Source organism: Lissotriton helveticus, chromosome 8 (assembly GCF_964261635.1).
Source record: "Lissotriton helveticus chromosome 8, aLisHel1.1, whole genome shotgun sequence".
NCBI lineage: Eukaryota > Metazoa > Chordata > Amphibia > Caudata > Salamandridae > Lissotriton > Lissotriton helveticus.
This window is the reverse complement of record NC_136069.1, coordinates 105,781,282-105,797,738: the sequence shown is the minus strand read 5'-3', so window position 1 is coordinate 105,797,738 and position 16,457 is coordinate 105,781,282. Positions and strand designations below refer to the sequence as shown.

At 45.0% G+C, this 16,457-nt stretch overlaps 1 protein-coding gene across 1 annotated transcript in view; it reads right to left on the bottom strand.

The window, feature by feature from the left end:
• Window positions 1-16,457, bottom strand: part of LOC144772413 (uncharacterized) — a 277,094-nt gene that overhangs the window by 2,075 nt on the left and 258,562 nt on the right. The window contains exons 17-19 of the mRNA XM_078656706.1: window positions 14,811-14,886; window positions 13,709-13,793; window positions 3,332-3,419 (exon numbers count right to left, since the gene is read on the bottom strand). Of these exons, the coding sequence (XP_078512832.1) occupies window positions 3,332-3,419; window positions 13,709-13,793; window positions 14,811-14,886 (249 nt within the window). The remainder of the gene's footprint in view (window positions 1-3,331; window positions 3,420-13,708; window positions 13,794-14,810; window positions 14,887-16,457) is intronic.

Sequence of the window (16,457 nt, the reverse complement as noted above, 5' to 3'; positions counted from 1 at the left end):
CACTTTGTAGGTGTCGCAGAGCTCCCTGGGCTCTTTCCTCGCCCTCAGCCAAAGCTATGGAACTGCTGCGGAGCGTGCGACGCTTGTTGCCATGATCACCCTGTTTATCCTGGTGATTGCTGTTGTAGGCATCCTTGTCGATAGGTTTCTGTACATCGTGATCGCCTTTTTAGAAGTGCCCCTCCTCTACAGGTTCCCCTAATCTGTAAGGCACCCATTGCCTATGCTCCCTTATTATTTGTTTTCATCAATTCACCTGATGGATGGCTGGAGAGATATTCTCAATTTAGAAGGGTTTTTATGACTGTAGCCTGAACCTCCGGTTTAAACCTTGAAATTTGCAGCCGTGCATGGAGTCTGCCTGCTAAACTCTTCTCAGCTATTCTCTAGCAGCTTCTGGGGTGTCGAAGACAGATTTAAGGCATATTTTTGGATTTGTCTTGGCTTCCTTGAGGAAGGCACAGACTCTTTCCTCGTGCACTTTAAGGAGGTGTAGCAGGACCTCTTCAATTCCCCCCCTCGACTGAAATCAATATCAGGTGTGTGTAATGGAATTTGAAATGACCCATTTTGTGATCGCTGCTCGACTCCACTTTATTCCCTCCAGAATCGAACTTCGAGCTTGCTCGGTGAGGTGGTAGACACCTAATGGCTGCTAGATTTTGTGACCTTTTCTGATTGTAGCTAGAATCAGTAGCTTTGTGCATTTCTGCCAATGTGTACTGAGCCTATGGGAAAGATCTGTATATGCTCTCAATTTGTGGTGTGATTGCCATAGCTGCAGCTGGTGCCTTAAAAGTCTCCTTGCCCTGCTGCATCACGCTAGGCAGCATTGCTAGAAACTACCTCAATGTATCAAATAACAAACAAGGCTCGCCCGATTCTTCCGTCACCTGGATATCATAAGCCACTGTGCAGCTATCTTCACCATTGCATGGTATGAAGAAATAATGGCAGGTGGTGAGGATCTGGTAAGATGCAGGACCTGACCATGTTCTGGAGATGCACTTTGTGTATTATCTCAGATTCCCGGATCCTCGTCTTGTACATCCGCCTGTTCTTTTAGGTGAGGTGTCTACTTTATCGCCTTGGTGTTCTCATACACACCAAATGCAGGCTTTCCCAATCCTATTGCGGGCTGGAGTGGTCCCTTCCCTCTTCATCTTGGTCTCTTCAGCTTGTCCACAAGCAAAGCCTAGGACCAGCCAGTCTCCTTAAGCGTGCAATGGATCGGACGGAGTTTACAGCCACCGACTCCGTGACTGCACCTGCCTCTCTGCTAACCCCAGGCGACAGGAGATCAAATGGTGTTATCAAAGCTTTGAGGGAAAGGAAACTGAAGGGGGGGGGCATAGATTACCATGCATCAGGGCTGGATCATGGAAAAAATAGGGCTCAGCAACCAATGCTGAATGCAAAACTCTGTCCCTGGACCCTGAGTGATGCAAGCGGTGGTTGCAGCTTTACGTGCTTTTCAGCAGCAAGGAGACTTCTTGTTCCTAGAGCACTGCTGATCTCACCATGACTCCTCACAGGCTCCTAGGCTGGTGAATTCCCTCTCCCAGGCAGGCTCCTTTCTGTATGGTGCAGTCCAGCGTAGTCTTGCACAGGCACCGAGCACTTCTCCTTTCAGGCTGCCCAATGGCGCTTCCAGCAGGATTCTTGGCCTAGAGTTAGTCCTAGTCTGGGAGTGAGGGAGCAGGCAGGTGACTCTCTTAGTGACTTAGGGCTAGATGTAGGTAACGGGGAAATACCGATTCCTAAATACTGAATTTTACTGATTCGGTATTTAGGAATCGGTATTTCAGATGCAGGTAAGAATTCGGTAAATAATACTGAATTCTTAATATTCGTTATTACCGAATCGGTAATTGAAATTCGGTAATAACAAATACCTACCCATTCATTCCTATAGGCTTCATTCTGTATTACCTATTCAGTATTTCCGAATCGGTAATACCGGGAGGTATTTCAAGGGTGCCAAGGTGTCCAAAGGACACCCCGTTGCACCCCTGAAATGTGCATGTGTGCACATGCGGCACACATGCATGCCCTAAGGGCATGGATGTGTGCCTTACTTCAAAAAGCAAAAAAGTGCTTTTTGAAAGGAAATCGCTTTTTACCACCAACTTGGAGTTGGTGGTAAATAGCGATTCCTTAAGGCTGAGGTGCACTGTTTTAAGTGCTACCTACATTGCATTTAAGGAATCGGTATTACCGATTCCTTACATGCAAGGCCATAAGGAATCGGTATTTACCGATTCCTTAATCCTGAATCCTCCCTACATCTCAAATGCCTAAACAGCGGTCGGTAACAGTGAAATGTAACGAATTTCACCGTTATCGACTAGTATTGGGCCACCTACATCAAGCCTTTAGTCCTTCTTCTACAGTGCAGATGTACACTTCCAACCTTGGTCATGAGGACGTCTGAAACAAACTGCTGGTCACGCAGGACATATTGATCATCAGAGCTCACCAATCAGCTGTATTGCAAGGTTCAAATCCTGTGAGCTGTTCCAATAAAAGACTGAATGGCCACTCCATGTACCACTGACGCCCGGGCCCTGGACAACAGCAGTATTTCGTGGAGCGGCTCCGTCGTGCCCACGTACAGATGTTTATTAAGCCCAGACAACAGGTGCCATCTTTTGTAGATGCTTATCACAAAAAGGGGAGGAGCACAGAGTGCGCTGGTAGAGGAAATGTGGCACGCTTCAAATGCTTGGCTCCTCTCCAGCCACCGGCAATCCATGCACTGTGCAAACTTACATCTCGCTTCACTATGTACATTAGCGGAGATGGAATGGACAGAAAGTGAACAGCTTGAAAGAATAAGATTTCAAAGGGTAGCCTCCACCTCAGCCACTAACAACAGCACCCAGAGGCTAAGAAAGAATGAACCAGGGGCAGGCTCCCAGGCCAGCAGTGACACAGGTTGCTTTGTGTGAGCCCATCACCATCTTTGGCATCCCCACACAAGTGAAATCTAAAATGCACTTCTCTGTGCACTCTTATAGTTAATCACAAATACTCCACTCCAGTAAACATGTATGGACTAGAAATTATTTTGATAAACTCAATTTAAAAAAAGTTCAGCATTATCTGTTTAGAAAAATATTTGTTAGAACATCAAACCTGGGGTCAGGAGTGTAGACAGTACTTGTTGTCCACTGACAATATGTGTGGCAGTCTAAACGATGCATTATGGACTTACAGTGATACAGCGGAAGAACAAGAGGATCTCGTACCACGAGCCATAAATACAGGGAACTTATTAATAATGATGGACCCCACTCCCACCATATTGCAATCAATATATTTGTTTTACCTGAAGGCTGATTGGTAGCCCTGACTTGCTGTAGCCAGCTGGCACTACCAGGCCAGGAATGCCAGTGAAGTTCCCAAGCTGCATAAATCTGAAAAGGAGCAAACAGAGTCATCTGTCAGCCTGAACTAAGAAAAGAGCAACCGAAAATGGTAGAGTTATTAAAGAGATTTCACCCACAATCAGAAGTACAACAATTTCATTTCAACAATGCAGATCTTAGTTATGTTATATTGAAAACTTAAGCTGATTGCCACTAACCAACTACAATGTTGCAGGGCATAACTTATGTTCCAAACTCCATGGCTTTCTGTATTACTACTGAGCAGAAATAATCAAGCCAGGTTTTGTAAAGCACTACATGTGGCCTTTTGGATACAGAAGATGTCAACAAATACAGTCAAAAAGGAAGAGGAAGTTAGAGACCAATCGAGCTGGTGAGTAAACATATCACTCTTCAAGCTTCTGTGTGCAGCCACATTCTAAATACTCAGGGTTTCAGATGTCTTCTGGTATAGTGTAGACTAATTCCAGTAGTCCACACTAGCCATAAACTGGGCCTCTGGCAAACTACCAAGTGTTTAGCTTGTAGTGGTAACAGTACCTTTCAGAGTATAGCTAGAGATTGATACCCTTCACCACTTTGCTGACTTGAGAACAAAACAATAGTTTGGAATCAAACTATGATTTCCTTGACAGTAAGGTTTATGACTTTGATAGAGGCTGATGGAGGCTTAGGGGCTAGTCGAATGGTAAACATGGACTCCACTGCTCCCAGTCACATAATTTTGCTGATGCTCAGTCAACAATATGTTGTTTAAGTGAGGGAAGAAATATGAAGGCGATAAGGGTTTTCCATTTTTTGTGATAATTGTTCCACAAGCCACTAGCGCATTAGTGTACTACTGTCCCCAGGATGCCCCAAGGCCCAGCAGCACAAGATGGAATGCTCAAACGGTTTGAGATGTAAAACAGGAGGATAATGAGAGCAGGTGTTTGTTTTGTTAGACATCTGTAAGTGGGTGGGGTAGGGCATGAAAAGGGCATCTTGACCAATGTGCTATTGCCTGATCTTAAATCCAACACCAGGTAGACCTGGGTGCGGGAACAAAGACCCACTCATGACTGAACTGAGAAGAATTCCACACAGGAATCCAGTTTTCTATTGGAGAGTGGATCTGAAGAACAAGTTCCTTACCTTCGGTAACGCTTTTTCAGGGTAGCAGCAGATTCCTCACTTTTTAAATATCCCCCAGGTGTCATACTGGATCTGTAAAGTTTTCAGCAGCACCTCTGCACATTGGTAGGGTGCGCCATGAGGCTCTGCAGCAACGCTTTTACACACCAGAAATGAAGTGTTGAGCCGATATAGCTGCCGATCCCGGCACGTTTACGTCAGTTGCTTTCAAAGAGTGTGTGCGCCCCCAGGTGCAAAGACCCAAAAGCAAATTGGTGTGACCAGTGGGCAGATTCCTAGGCTGGGAATCGTTAATTGATAGAGGCCAACCAAAGAATGGGGAGAATAGGAGGGTCTGTAGGTATCTGCTTCTACATGAAGTCTATACCAGAAAGAGCATTACCGAAGGTAAGCTGTTCTGATAAGAGACTTCTAGCTGTACATTTCTCGCCTTTTGATATAGAGATGCAAATTAGTAGCTATATGGATGTGGGTCTGTGGATGGACTCAAACCAGAAAGTCCTGCAGGACCGAGTGGGCAAAATGTCCCTCTTGGAGAACCTGACTATACAGACAATAGTGCTTCATGAACGTATTGAACGACGCCCACATAGCCACCTGGTTAACGTCTAGGACAGGGACTCAGCATGCTAACGCAGTGGTAGCAGCTTTGGCCATGGTAGAATGAGCATGCAGTCCTTCGGCTGCTGCTGTTTAGCCTGTGCGTAGCAGATCTTCATGTAGAGCACAATCCAGCTGGAGATGGTTCTCTTCTGCACAGACTTAACTTTCTTCACTCCAGAGAACCCCACAAAGAGTGGATGCTCCACCTGGTGTTCTTTAATACGATCAACATAAAAGCTTATCACTCTTTTGTGGTCCAACCGATGGAGCCACTCCTCCTCCTTAGAGGGGTGAGGCAGAGCATAGAACGCCAGCAAAGAGATGTTTGGACCAATGTGGAAAGCTGTCAAGTTCAGGCAAGAAGGATGCCTGTGTCTGCAAAACCAGCTTGTCAGGGAAGAAGGTGGTGGACAGTGGATTGACATAAAGAGCTTAAAGCTCCACACACGGCGCACCGATGTTATGGCGACAAGGAACACTGTCTTGAGGGTGAGGAGCCGCAAGGAACGGCAGTGAAGCGACTCAAATGGAGTGGAAATCAGAAATGTGATGACCAAGTTAAGGTCCCACTGTGGCATGACAAAGGGAGAGGGAGGAAACAAATGATGCAAACCTTTCAAAAAGCGAATAACAACTGGAGACTTAAACAATAAGGCTGATCTGGCAACCGCAAAGATGCTGAAAAAGAAGAATAGTTCCCTTTTACTCTGGCCAGAGCAAGTCATTGCATGCTAGGGGCAAAACAAACAACAAAACATTGTTTTTCTTTGACTAAAGGGGATCTATCTGCCGACTACCGCACCAAGCCACAATTCTGCGTGTGATAAATTTGGCCAATCTTATCATCCGCTTTGAAATCTGTGATGCTTGATGACACTTGCATTCTGAACTGTGGATTTTCCACGCACTGGTTTGTACAGAACATTGGGTCGATTACTTCTAAATGGAATGTGCTTATTCAAATTGGTGGAGCAGTGTGTGAGGCTAGCGGTGCCACCAGCAGTTCATATCATGGTTTCCAAAAAAGGAAGCATGTAAGCATCTGTTCGTGGCATGTAGTGCTGTAGATTCACATGCTGTGCATTTTTGTTCTGAGAAGTCTTTCGAGTCACAAGGTAAAGTGACTGCTCCCTTAGCTGGTTTTGAGTATGGGCATCAACTCCATACTTAGATTGTTTTCCAGCACGACGGGTTGAGAAAAGAGATAGAGCATGAGAATTCGTAAAGATGTTCATGCAACAGAAAATTAGAAGTTAAAGAGAAAGAAGATATCTGCATCATCCAACAGCTGCCGGGGAGGGCGCCTGATGATCGCCAGCACTACATGCCACAAACAGATGCTTACAGGGTGGAATTCCCTTTACATAAAACTGGTAAATAATATGGCTCATGGCTGCAGCAGCACACAAACCACCTGAGTGGAAAAAGGCGACAGGAATGAAGCTAAGATGCTGCAAGTCACAGAGCTCTGTGTGAGCAAAAATGCGTTGAGGTTACAGACATGCAGTTATACACGGGTTACAACAATTTCGAATCTGCAAAGTGCTGTGTCCAGTGGTGTAATCATGAAGTCCTGCTGAAGCAGCAGTTCCAAGCACTCTTAGACTGTCTCCTGGGCACAGGTAGGGGGTGCTGTGTATCCTGCACAGTTTATCCAAAAATAATGATGACTGTGTTTGTTCTTTAAGTTCGTTTTTATTCACATCCTTGTTTTTGTATCAGATATCATTGGAAACTTCAATTCCCATAATGCAATATTTTCACACATGCATCCTTATTTAAATGTTCTCATTCCCAATGCATTTCGGCTTGTGAAGCCTTCATTAGGGGGAAATCGAAGTCTGCGGCGTGATAACGCCTCCAGCTAGTTCCTCGTATGTGATGGCTGTAATCATTAAGTCGCCAATGTTGCTGAGAGTGCAGTAGTGTGATAGGACCACACAAAAAAACACCCGTTACCGGTTTACTTGCTGCTGCTCAAATGTTCACATACAACGCTAATTACAACACAACCCCCTTTTGCAACAGATTGCACGCGATGCACACAATTTGCCTGCTTTTTCAAATTTTGTATAGCAAACTTTTTTAAAATTTTGAAGCTGCAATCTATTTCAGTTTAAAGCTAATAAAATAGTCGCACTTCAGAGTAGTTTGTTTCATGCCAAGTGACTTCATGTATCAGGCAGTAAAGGTGCACAAGGTCTGCCGAATTTCCAGCGTTCATACCGTATAGCAGACACCTTATTGGTCAACTGGCAAATGTTTGCATAATGGTGATGTGAGACATAGTTATTAAATATATTCAAACAAAACCTGTATTTTCTAATATGCGTGTACTGCAAGTCAAAGTTCTAGTCATAGCTCTCCACTGTACTGCCGGGGGGCTCTGATGTCTCTAGCAGGGCATTACCAATGTTTATTTTCTGCACGACGCTGCAGCATATGCCTCTGTCATTATCTCATTTCACCACATTACATTGGTTTGGTATTCGCCTCTAGATTGATAACTATCAAGGTTTTTTGGGCTGCACCACACACCTGTCCAACTGTGTGTAAAACCCTTCAGTGATTTCGGAACCATATAGAAACTTTTTCATCTTTCTCTGACAATTACTTGAAATTATGAATTTATTCTAAGCTTTGGCTTGAAACATCTGAAGCAGAAAGTGAGAATTATTGCGTGACATAAAGTGGGAATTCTTTTTTTTAAAATTCTTTTTATTTGCAACTTAAAACAATTGGCGGTCATCACAAGGTCATACACAGTAATTAACCTGTACCATAGAAACACAGGGCTTGCAACACACCATATATCTGAGGTGTTCACAGCATAACTTATAAAGCGGGTTAAACATTAATCATCCCGTCAGTGGGCAGGGTTTGGGGAGGTTCACAGATGTTGCCTCTGTAGTCATTCCAGTTCGACCACACCACCACCCATTTCTTGGGGCACCCTCGCGCCGTGTAAACTGTTTTCTCCTGGAGCATACACCAGTCCATATCTTGTTTCCAGGAATTAAATTTGGGAGGCGCCACTGCCCCCCACAGCCTAGCAATATTACGCTTTGCCACCGCTTGTCCCAGCGTCACCCACAACCTCCTAGTGGGAATTCTTACGTGAACACTGGCATACATAATCTTACTGTTTTTGTCTCAGTATTACAGTGGGAGTCATGCAGGGGTTCCCAAACTGTGGGCTTGGTGTGCGGCGCCCCGGCTAGTTTTGACACGCACTGGGGTGCCGCGGTGCACAGATTGGGAACCACTAAACTACTGGCTGGAATGGTGCCCAAAGTCATGGAGGCTGCTTTTTTATGTGCAGAATGCAGACTTAGGGAACTGTCTTTTGGCTTTGGTATGGCAGATTTTGAATGCACTAGACTAGCCAGCGAGCTATCCCAGCTTTTGAAATGGCTCTGCCCTTGTGTGGTTTTGAATAGGCTACAAACAACTGATGTGTTATGAAATAGTGTACTTATTAATGTAGCACATGAGAGCCCTCTTTACATCTAATGTGTGCAGCGCTCCTTCTGCTACTGGGTTTGGATATGGGAAAAACACTGGGAGTTCAATTTATTTATTTTATTTTTATTTTAGCGATTTGTATAGCGCCTGGTGACCCAAGGGCATCCCCGCGCTGTAAGGAGATTGTTTATCCTGTACGGAGAGGGAGGGAGGAGGAACAGTTATTAACAATTGTCTTGTTAAGGTGAAAAGAAGAGATCACCTTGGAAAGAAACTCTAGATTAGTTCTCAGAACTACTCTGTGAGCATGTACCTTAAAAAAGAAAAGCTGCTCTAACGTCAGCACTTGATCACGCTAACCCGTCTGAGAGAAGTGAGTGCAACTAAGAATGCCACCCTCTAGGCTAAAAATTGTAGTGGGTGAAAGAATGAAGGGGCTCAAAGCTGGGGGGCATGAGTCAAGTGAGGACGACACTGAGGTTCCAGGATACAACAGGATTTATCTGGGGAAGGATAACCCTCTTCATCCCTGCCGCAATAGCTTTAATAACAGGGGTTCTGAAGAGAAGGAAGTGCCCCCTGTTTTGTGAGTATGAAGCCACTGCAGAGAAATGTAAACAAAGGGATGTGTAAACCAAGCCTGAGCATTGCAAATGCAACAGGTAGCAAACAATATTGTGCACTTTTTGAGTGGGTCAGGGTGTTTGAGGAGACAGGAGTGGATGAACCTTTTTCACTCTGTGGCATATGACTAATGGAGGGGGGGTTCCCCTCAGGATGACCATGAATTCAGGGGGGCCAAACTCTAAGACCTCTGGAACCAGACCGCTAGTTTGAGCTGCTTGGGGTTGGGATGTCTGAGGGTGCCCTGATGTTGTGCAAGAAGGTCCAGGGAGCTTATTGTGAGAGCCTACTGACATCTAGATATGGGGTGTTAGCCAAGGTTGCTTGGTCCACTTGGCAGCCATCAGTATTTGTGTGAGCGAGGTTTGCCGAAGCTTCTGAATCACGCACGGAAGGAGTGGGAGAGGCGGAAAAGTGTTGGCAAATATCTCTGATCAGTTCATTCATAATGCATTGCCCATGGACTGCGGGTGTGGAAACCTAGAGGCAAAGCTTGGGCATTCGGTAGTTACGAACAGATGTGTGGGAAAACCCAGCGTTGAAAATAGGGGAGCAGGACTTCTGGATGGTGTTCCAACTCGTGGACTTGTTGCTCCATCCTGCTGAGATGGTCTGCAAAGTCGTTGTCCACTCCCAGTAGGAACTCCGCCATGAGGTGAACCTTGTGGTAGATCGCCCAACGCCAAATGTCCTGTACCAACCCCAACAGCTGTGAGGAGTGTGTGCCCCCTGTTTCTGTTTGTATCACATGGCAGTCATGTTTTCTGTTTTAATCAGGACTGTCCAGTGACGAACACGTCAGAAAAAAGCCATGAAAGCCAATTGAATTGCCAACAACGCTAGATCGTTAATGTTAAAGTGAAGCGTCTGTTGGAGGGGAGTCCACAAACCATGAACAGTGATGTCCTGTGGATGTACTCCCTAGTCCGTGAGAGAAGAATCCGGGGTGTTAGTCACTTGGGGAGCTAGGTCTAGGAAAGGCCTGCCCTGCCACAAATTGTTGCTGTTCCCCCTCTGCAGGGAATGATGAGTGCTGGTGTTTATCAACACTAGACCCTCCCACAGACGGTGAGGATCTGTCACAGACATTTATTTGCAACAGTCTTTACGGGGTTTAAAACATGTAATTTTGGGAGGGGACATCGCCCATGCACACTAAAACAATTTTTGCTGACGGTAAGGATCTCAAAGATATGAGAGGTGACTCTGGATCTGCGTCTGGTGGGGTGGAAAGAAATAAACTGACGTCAGCGCACTGGAGTGGCACCTTTACAAGCTGAAGTGGAACTGCGTGAGTGCAGAGCTGTATGGTGCCATAGACTGCTATGCAGAGGTACTGCTGAAAAGTTTCCGGATCCAGTCTAGTGCCTGGGGAATATTCAAAATCTGCGGCTAGAAGTCTATATCAGAATTCTTTCTTCAGACCGCTCCTTCTTTGTTTTTTTCCACAAAACAAATTGTATTTGCATTTTCAGCCATATGCGGCCCGTAGGGCCTAAACCACAAATGTACAGATTGATGCATATTAATATGACATTATTGTCTACGTTAGTACAAATCAGGAACAAAACAGGAGCTAACAAAACAACTAGGTGTGCATTGTTGATATCATACGCCCTGGGTGCCACCCTACCGTGCATAGATGTCTTCGGACATATGTAGATCATATAGCAGTGTAGTACGCCAGTATCCCTACCTGGGTGCATCTCCTGGACCTGATGTCCCAGAGGTCTGAGGTTTCAGTGGAATGACGTGGTATTCGGCCCACTGCTGCCAAATCTTGAAATGTTTCTGTGGGCAACCCCTGGCTATGACTATTGGTAGTTCCAGACCCATGCAAAAATCCATGCCTTGTTTCCAAACGCCTAGTAAAGGAGGTTAAGTAGCCTTCCACAATCCAGCTATATCACATTTTGCTAAGTTAAGGCACAAAAACAAGAGGTGTTGTTTGTACTTGTTGTCCCCAATTTCATTGGTAGCACGTAGGAAAATCAGGGTGACATGGGGAGATTCCAGGGCAAGATTTCAGTTAGGCATGCCATATCCCCCCCCCCCTCACCCCGCCACGCCAGATGCTCTCAAGCACACCACAGGACCATGTTGTGTGAAGGAAAGTACCCTCCTCAGTGCTACATCGCAAGCATGAGGGGAAGGTCACTAGACCAGCTTGCCAGAATCTATGTCGTGTAAAGTATGCGCTGTGCAGATATTTGAATTGAATAAAACATAGGCGTGAGTAGATCACTCCCTTTTTAGATGAGATGGAACTGGTTTAACTACTTGTTTTTGAAGAAAGGTGTGGACGTTTCGTTTTTAACAGTGAGACTGAACTTGATTTTTGGTGGAATCGCCAGAGGAGACTTGAAAGTCTAGGCACAGCCATATTAAACAATAATTCACAAGTTCTGCCATTAGTGATAGTCTGCTTCGCTGGAACAAAAAGGGTCAAACTGCTTCCCCCTACAAGAGTTATGATCAGGAGAGGGTTTAAGGAGCAAATATCACTGCATGCCTTCAGCCAGAGGTTTTCCTTCTGCAGTTGTTTTTGGTTCTTCGCATTGCACGTTTGTAGAATTGCTTTTGTTGATGGCAGAGGCAGGGTGTGCATTTTTGTTCAGTGTATTTCCTGCTCCACACAACTAACATTTCTGTTTCATTATTTATTTGAATGCTTACACTTCGGGTTAAAAAACACTTAGCAAGCCTAGTCTTATAATCACCCTTAAAATTGCCACTGACTTTTGATTACCAGTCCCTTGCCACACCACAAGTCCACATCTCACAGAAACTTCTTATAGGAACATTCCTGCACCTGACACTGCCTAAACATTACCTCAAGCGAAGACATCGAGCAACTGTAGACCTGAAAAACCTCTCACAATTCTGAAGGAGGTCCTCATCCTCAGCTCCAACCCATCAGCTTGGGATGACTCCTGGTGGCCAACAGCCCAGGGGGCAGCCCCAACACCCACCGACCACGCACGCAACCTGGGAGTCATCCTCGACTCCACGCTCTCCATGACCAAGCAAGTCAACGCCGTCTCCTCCTCCTGCTTCAACACCCTCCGCAGGATCTACAGGTGGATCCCAACAGATACAAGAAGAAGAGTCACCCAGGCCCTCGTCAGCAGCAGACTCCACTATGGAAACACCCTCTACGCGGGAGCTCCGGCCAAGCTCATCAAACGACTGCAACGCATTCAAAACGCCTCTGCACGCCTCATCCTCGACGTGCCATGCCACATCACCCCCCACCTGAGAAGACTGCACTGGCTCCCCGTCGACAGGAGAATCTCCTTCAAACTCCTCATCCACGCACACAAGGCACTCCACAAGACCGTCCCAGCCTACCTCAACAGAAGACTCCTCTTCTACGTCCCTAACCGCACCCCACGAAGACCAAATTCAAACTGATAGCCAACACCACACAACACATCCAGGACCACAACGGGATATACAACATGAACTTGGAGTAATTCACTGCCTAATTTAGGCAACAACCTCTCGGACAAGCGCCACACTGCTAGGAACATGCAAACAGCCTACTTCCAATATCACTCTTGTGAATAATAAAACACACCTTCTCCAAGCTGACATCAGAGCCACTATGTAATCTGTGGTCCTCACCGATCGGGAAGGTGGCACAGCTTTGCTCACCGGCATTGATGATACCCTTCCGGTTACAATGGAATTTCTCACTCATGCTGCTAGCCAACTTAAATCCAGAAATTGGACATTAAAACCACATGTCCGGAGAAACGTCACAGGCTCCATTAGTCTACTCCATAATTATGGTTTACTGTATCAACCAACACTCCATTTTACCTGGCCAATAAACCCAACATCTCACGCAAAGCCACGACAGTGGATTGAAAATAAAAACAAAAACAAAAAAAAGAAACTAGGGAACAAGACTTGTCGAGTTAAGCACCAAGGCTATGAACTACATCCCACAATAGACGATGGTCGTACCTTCACTGATACGTTTCGAAAAGAGTATCAATGGTCATCAATTTAAAGAGCCTCGCCCACCATTGTTAAACAACTTCTAGCTCCTCCCGCTCGCTCAGTCCAACTAGAAGATAACCCCATCTCCACCATAAAAGATCCTGAATCATCTTATTCTCCTCGCCCCTGTACAACACTCCCCTTCTTACTTGTTAGGTTCGCATTGTAGAGTCCCTAATACATTAATATATACGTACATGTGGAGGGGGCTAAAATCGGAGTCTAAATAAAATGAAAAGCTTCTGGTGTCCTACAGAGTACTCTAATACAGAAAAGGATGGGAATACCACCACGTTTTAATGTGTCCTGCGAGAATGAGGTCATCCTCAGACAAAATCACCACCAAAAAGGGACTCACAATAAAGAACTCTGGTCAAAACACCACTATAATGCAACTAGCAAAATAAGAGTTCCTGTTACACACACAAAGCATAATTGTTTTGATTGACATGACCACTGGACAGTACTGACGTTTCCCTTACCTCATACTTCGTATCATAGTTACAGTATCAAGGGATCCATGCGTAAGGTCAGAGTCTTGGATGGCTGGAGCTGTGCACGCGGTACCTGTATAGAACAATCATAATTCAGCCAAGCATTACTTGTAGGGTTTGTGTGATCACTGGGTAGAAGTGTGCTGGTAATTGGTAGTTGGGAGACAATGCATGCATCAGACTTGGCATGTAGCAACAACAGAGATGTTTCTACATCTTTTACGCCCAGCATCCCTATCCCAAAGAGCCATCATTGTCCCCCATCAGATGCGGTTGCCCAGTTACGGTGCTAGCAGTTCCAGTACGAACAACCACTATCAATATGGAGAACTGGCATGCAGTGGTCACCTATTAGGCACAACTCTACTAATCTGCTGTAAGTGCATGGAGTGCATCCACAGCCCAGTAAACTAAACAATGCAGTTAATTCCATTAAATTGTTAAGCTTTACGAGCAACACAAAAAGTGTTGGTGTCCCAAAATCTTCAAATATAGGCTACTATTTTCACTCATAAATTCCAGGAAATTGAAATGCTCTGTTTAGGATTACAAGTTACAACCCCCTTCTCCCCAAGCCCCCCAATGTTTTTCAAATTGGCAATTTAGAATACAACCACGTGCCATCCTCAGGCTAGAGTCAAGGTTTAGAGGTTCTGTCCATAACTGCATTACTGGAATATGTTTCTTTTGTGTCAGTGATGCACATCTACCTTTCTACAACATCCAGTGTGATGTTGTCCTAAAACTAGGATTCAAGCTAAGGTCCATACAGTCGAGTACAAATCCCATACAATGAAAAACTAAAATTCAGATGGAAACATTCAATGTAGTAAAATCTATCAAAATAATGCTAGTATTATCACTTCCAGACATACGCACAGGACTAGACCACACAGCCAAAAGTTATCCGGACCATTGATGCGCACTGGTCCGATTAGTGCTTCATCATTCCCACATTTAGTTAAAAAAAGGATCATTTTTGTTCCAAAAGAGGAGCAGGCATCATCTGCCTACTGAAATGCATTAGCCACAACAGACTTTGAACTGAAAAAGAAAATAAATCAGAAAATGCATTAAAGCACTGCTTTACCTGGGGTAAGTATACAGTTCACCTTCGCGAAGACCTCTTGCAGGTAGCTAATGGATCTGGTTCTCTGACGATTCGCCTGTAAAAAAGAAAGGTAATGCCAAGGCGCGTTCCTCTGGATTTTGGTTTCTTGCCTAAGCATCAGCACAGTCCAGAATCATGCATGAATCTCCCCAACACACATAATGTATGTGGTAGTAATTAATAAAGGTCTTATCATGCTAGCTATCATAGAGAGCCTGCTTAGCAATTGCTCATATCAAGAGTTAGTTCAGGCACTGTCAACAACTAACATAACAGGAAGAAGAGAAGCACTTTTTTTTCAGGTACCTATATGAAAACTGTAGCATTTTGCATGTTGTTTACAGGTAGTTTCTCTATACTGCCAAATTTCCATAAGAACTCGCCAAAGAGGTGATATACACTACTCTCCAATCTCAAATATTTTTCTTTTAACTTATGGTTGGAGTTCTCTTCTCCAATTCCTCCTGCTGGTCAACTGCTGGAAATTTTGGAGATTCTGTCTATGTCCAAAAGAGCAGTAGGTGTTGCTCTCTCTGCAAGCCATGCTACAATTCTAGCTTGTCCCCCTGGACATTTCAAAGCAAACTAGAGGTTGATGTTCTGGGTGATGGTTAAAAGCACAACATGTCTAGTGCGAACACTCCCTACACCATTTACAAGCAGATTGTGTCTAATTCTGGGAGTTCTAGCCCCTCAGAAATGCTATACACACATAAGGTGGCACCTTGGTTCAGTAAAGAACCTACTATTGTGAAAAAAGTTTTGCAATGAGCAGAGCGTAAACAAACAGATCTATATGACCTGGACGGACAATGGATAACAAATTTACAATTTGATAGGATTATTGATAAGAATAGGCTGAAAGAAATTCTTAGAGGGTCCTGAGAGTTTAGGCTTTGCTTCTAACTAGAGTCAAAGACTACAACCCTACTGTCCAACTTTCCTCCTCTTGGTAGGATTTAAGGGCCATAATGGAACAGAATAGAATGTGTAGTTAGGTCAAATAGAGGTCAGGAAAGCAAGAGGAGTCCTCTTGCCCAGTTAAACGCTGAAGCCTGCATCTAACCATGCCCCTACCAGTGTGTTTCTGTAATGATTATCTGCGTTTCACCTATCTTTGCACCCAAACTTACATTCAACTTTTCCGTCACTACTCATAGGATTAGGTGAGGTCTGGTGTCTGTAGTAGGACAACTGGCTGGTTTTCGTCTTGAACCTCATGTTTGCCTAAATGCATAACCACCAGGTCTAGAGCAAGAAAAAATCAGAACTACCCTAACTCCATTCCTGTAGAATAGTCTAACTCCATTGTGGAGAAGTGTGGCTCAATGGTTAGAGCGGCAGACCCTGATGCAGAGGTCTAGCCCAGGACCAGGGTTCAATTCCCCGCTTCGGCGGGTCTTGGGCTCAAAAATTCCACGGACCTGATAATTCTCGCCTCTGTGTCTATTCCAATCATGGAGTCCCACTCTGCAACTCTGGGCAATAGCTTGCTTAATCTCCACAACGGCCCCCACAACGCTAAGGATGCCTGGCCTCCACCTTGGGGGTGCCCAGGAGTGGACACCTCACAGGGAAAGCCAGGATGGGTTCCACAGCGGTATTCGTACAAGCGCCTTGAGACCC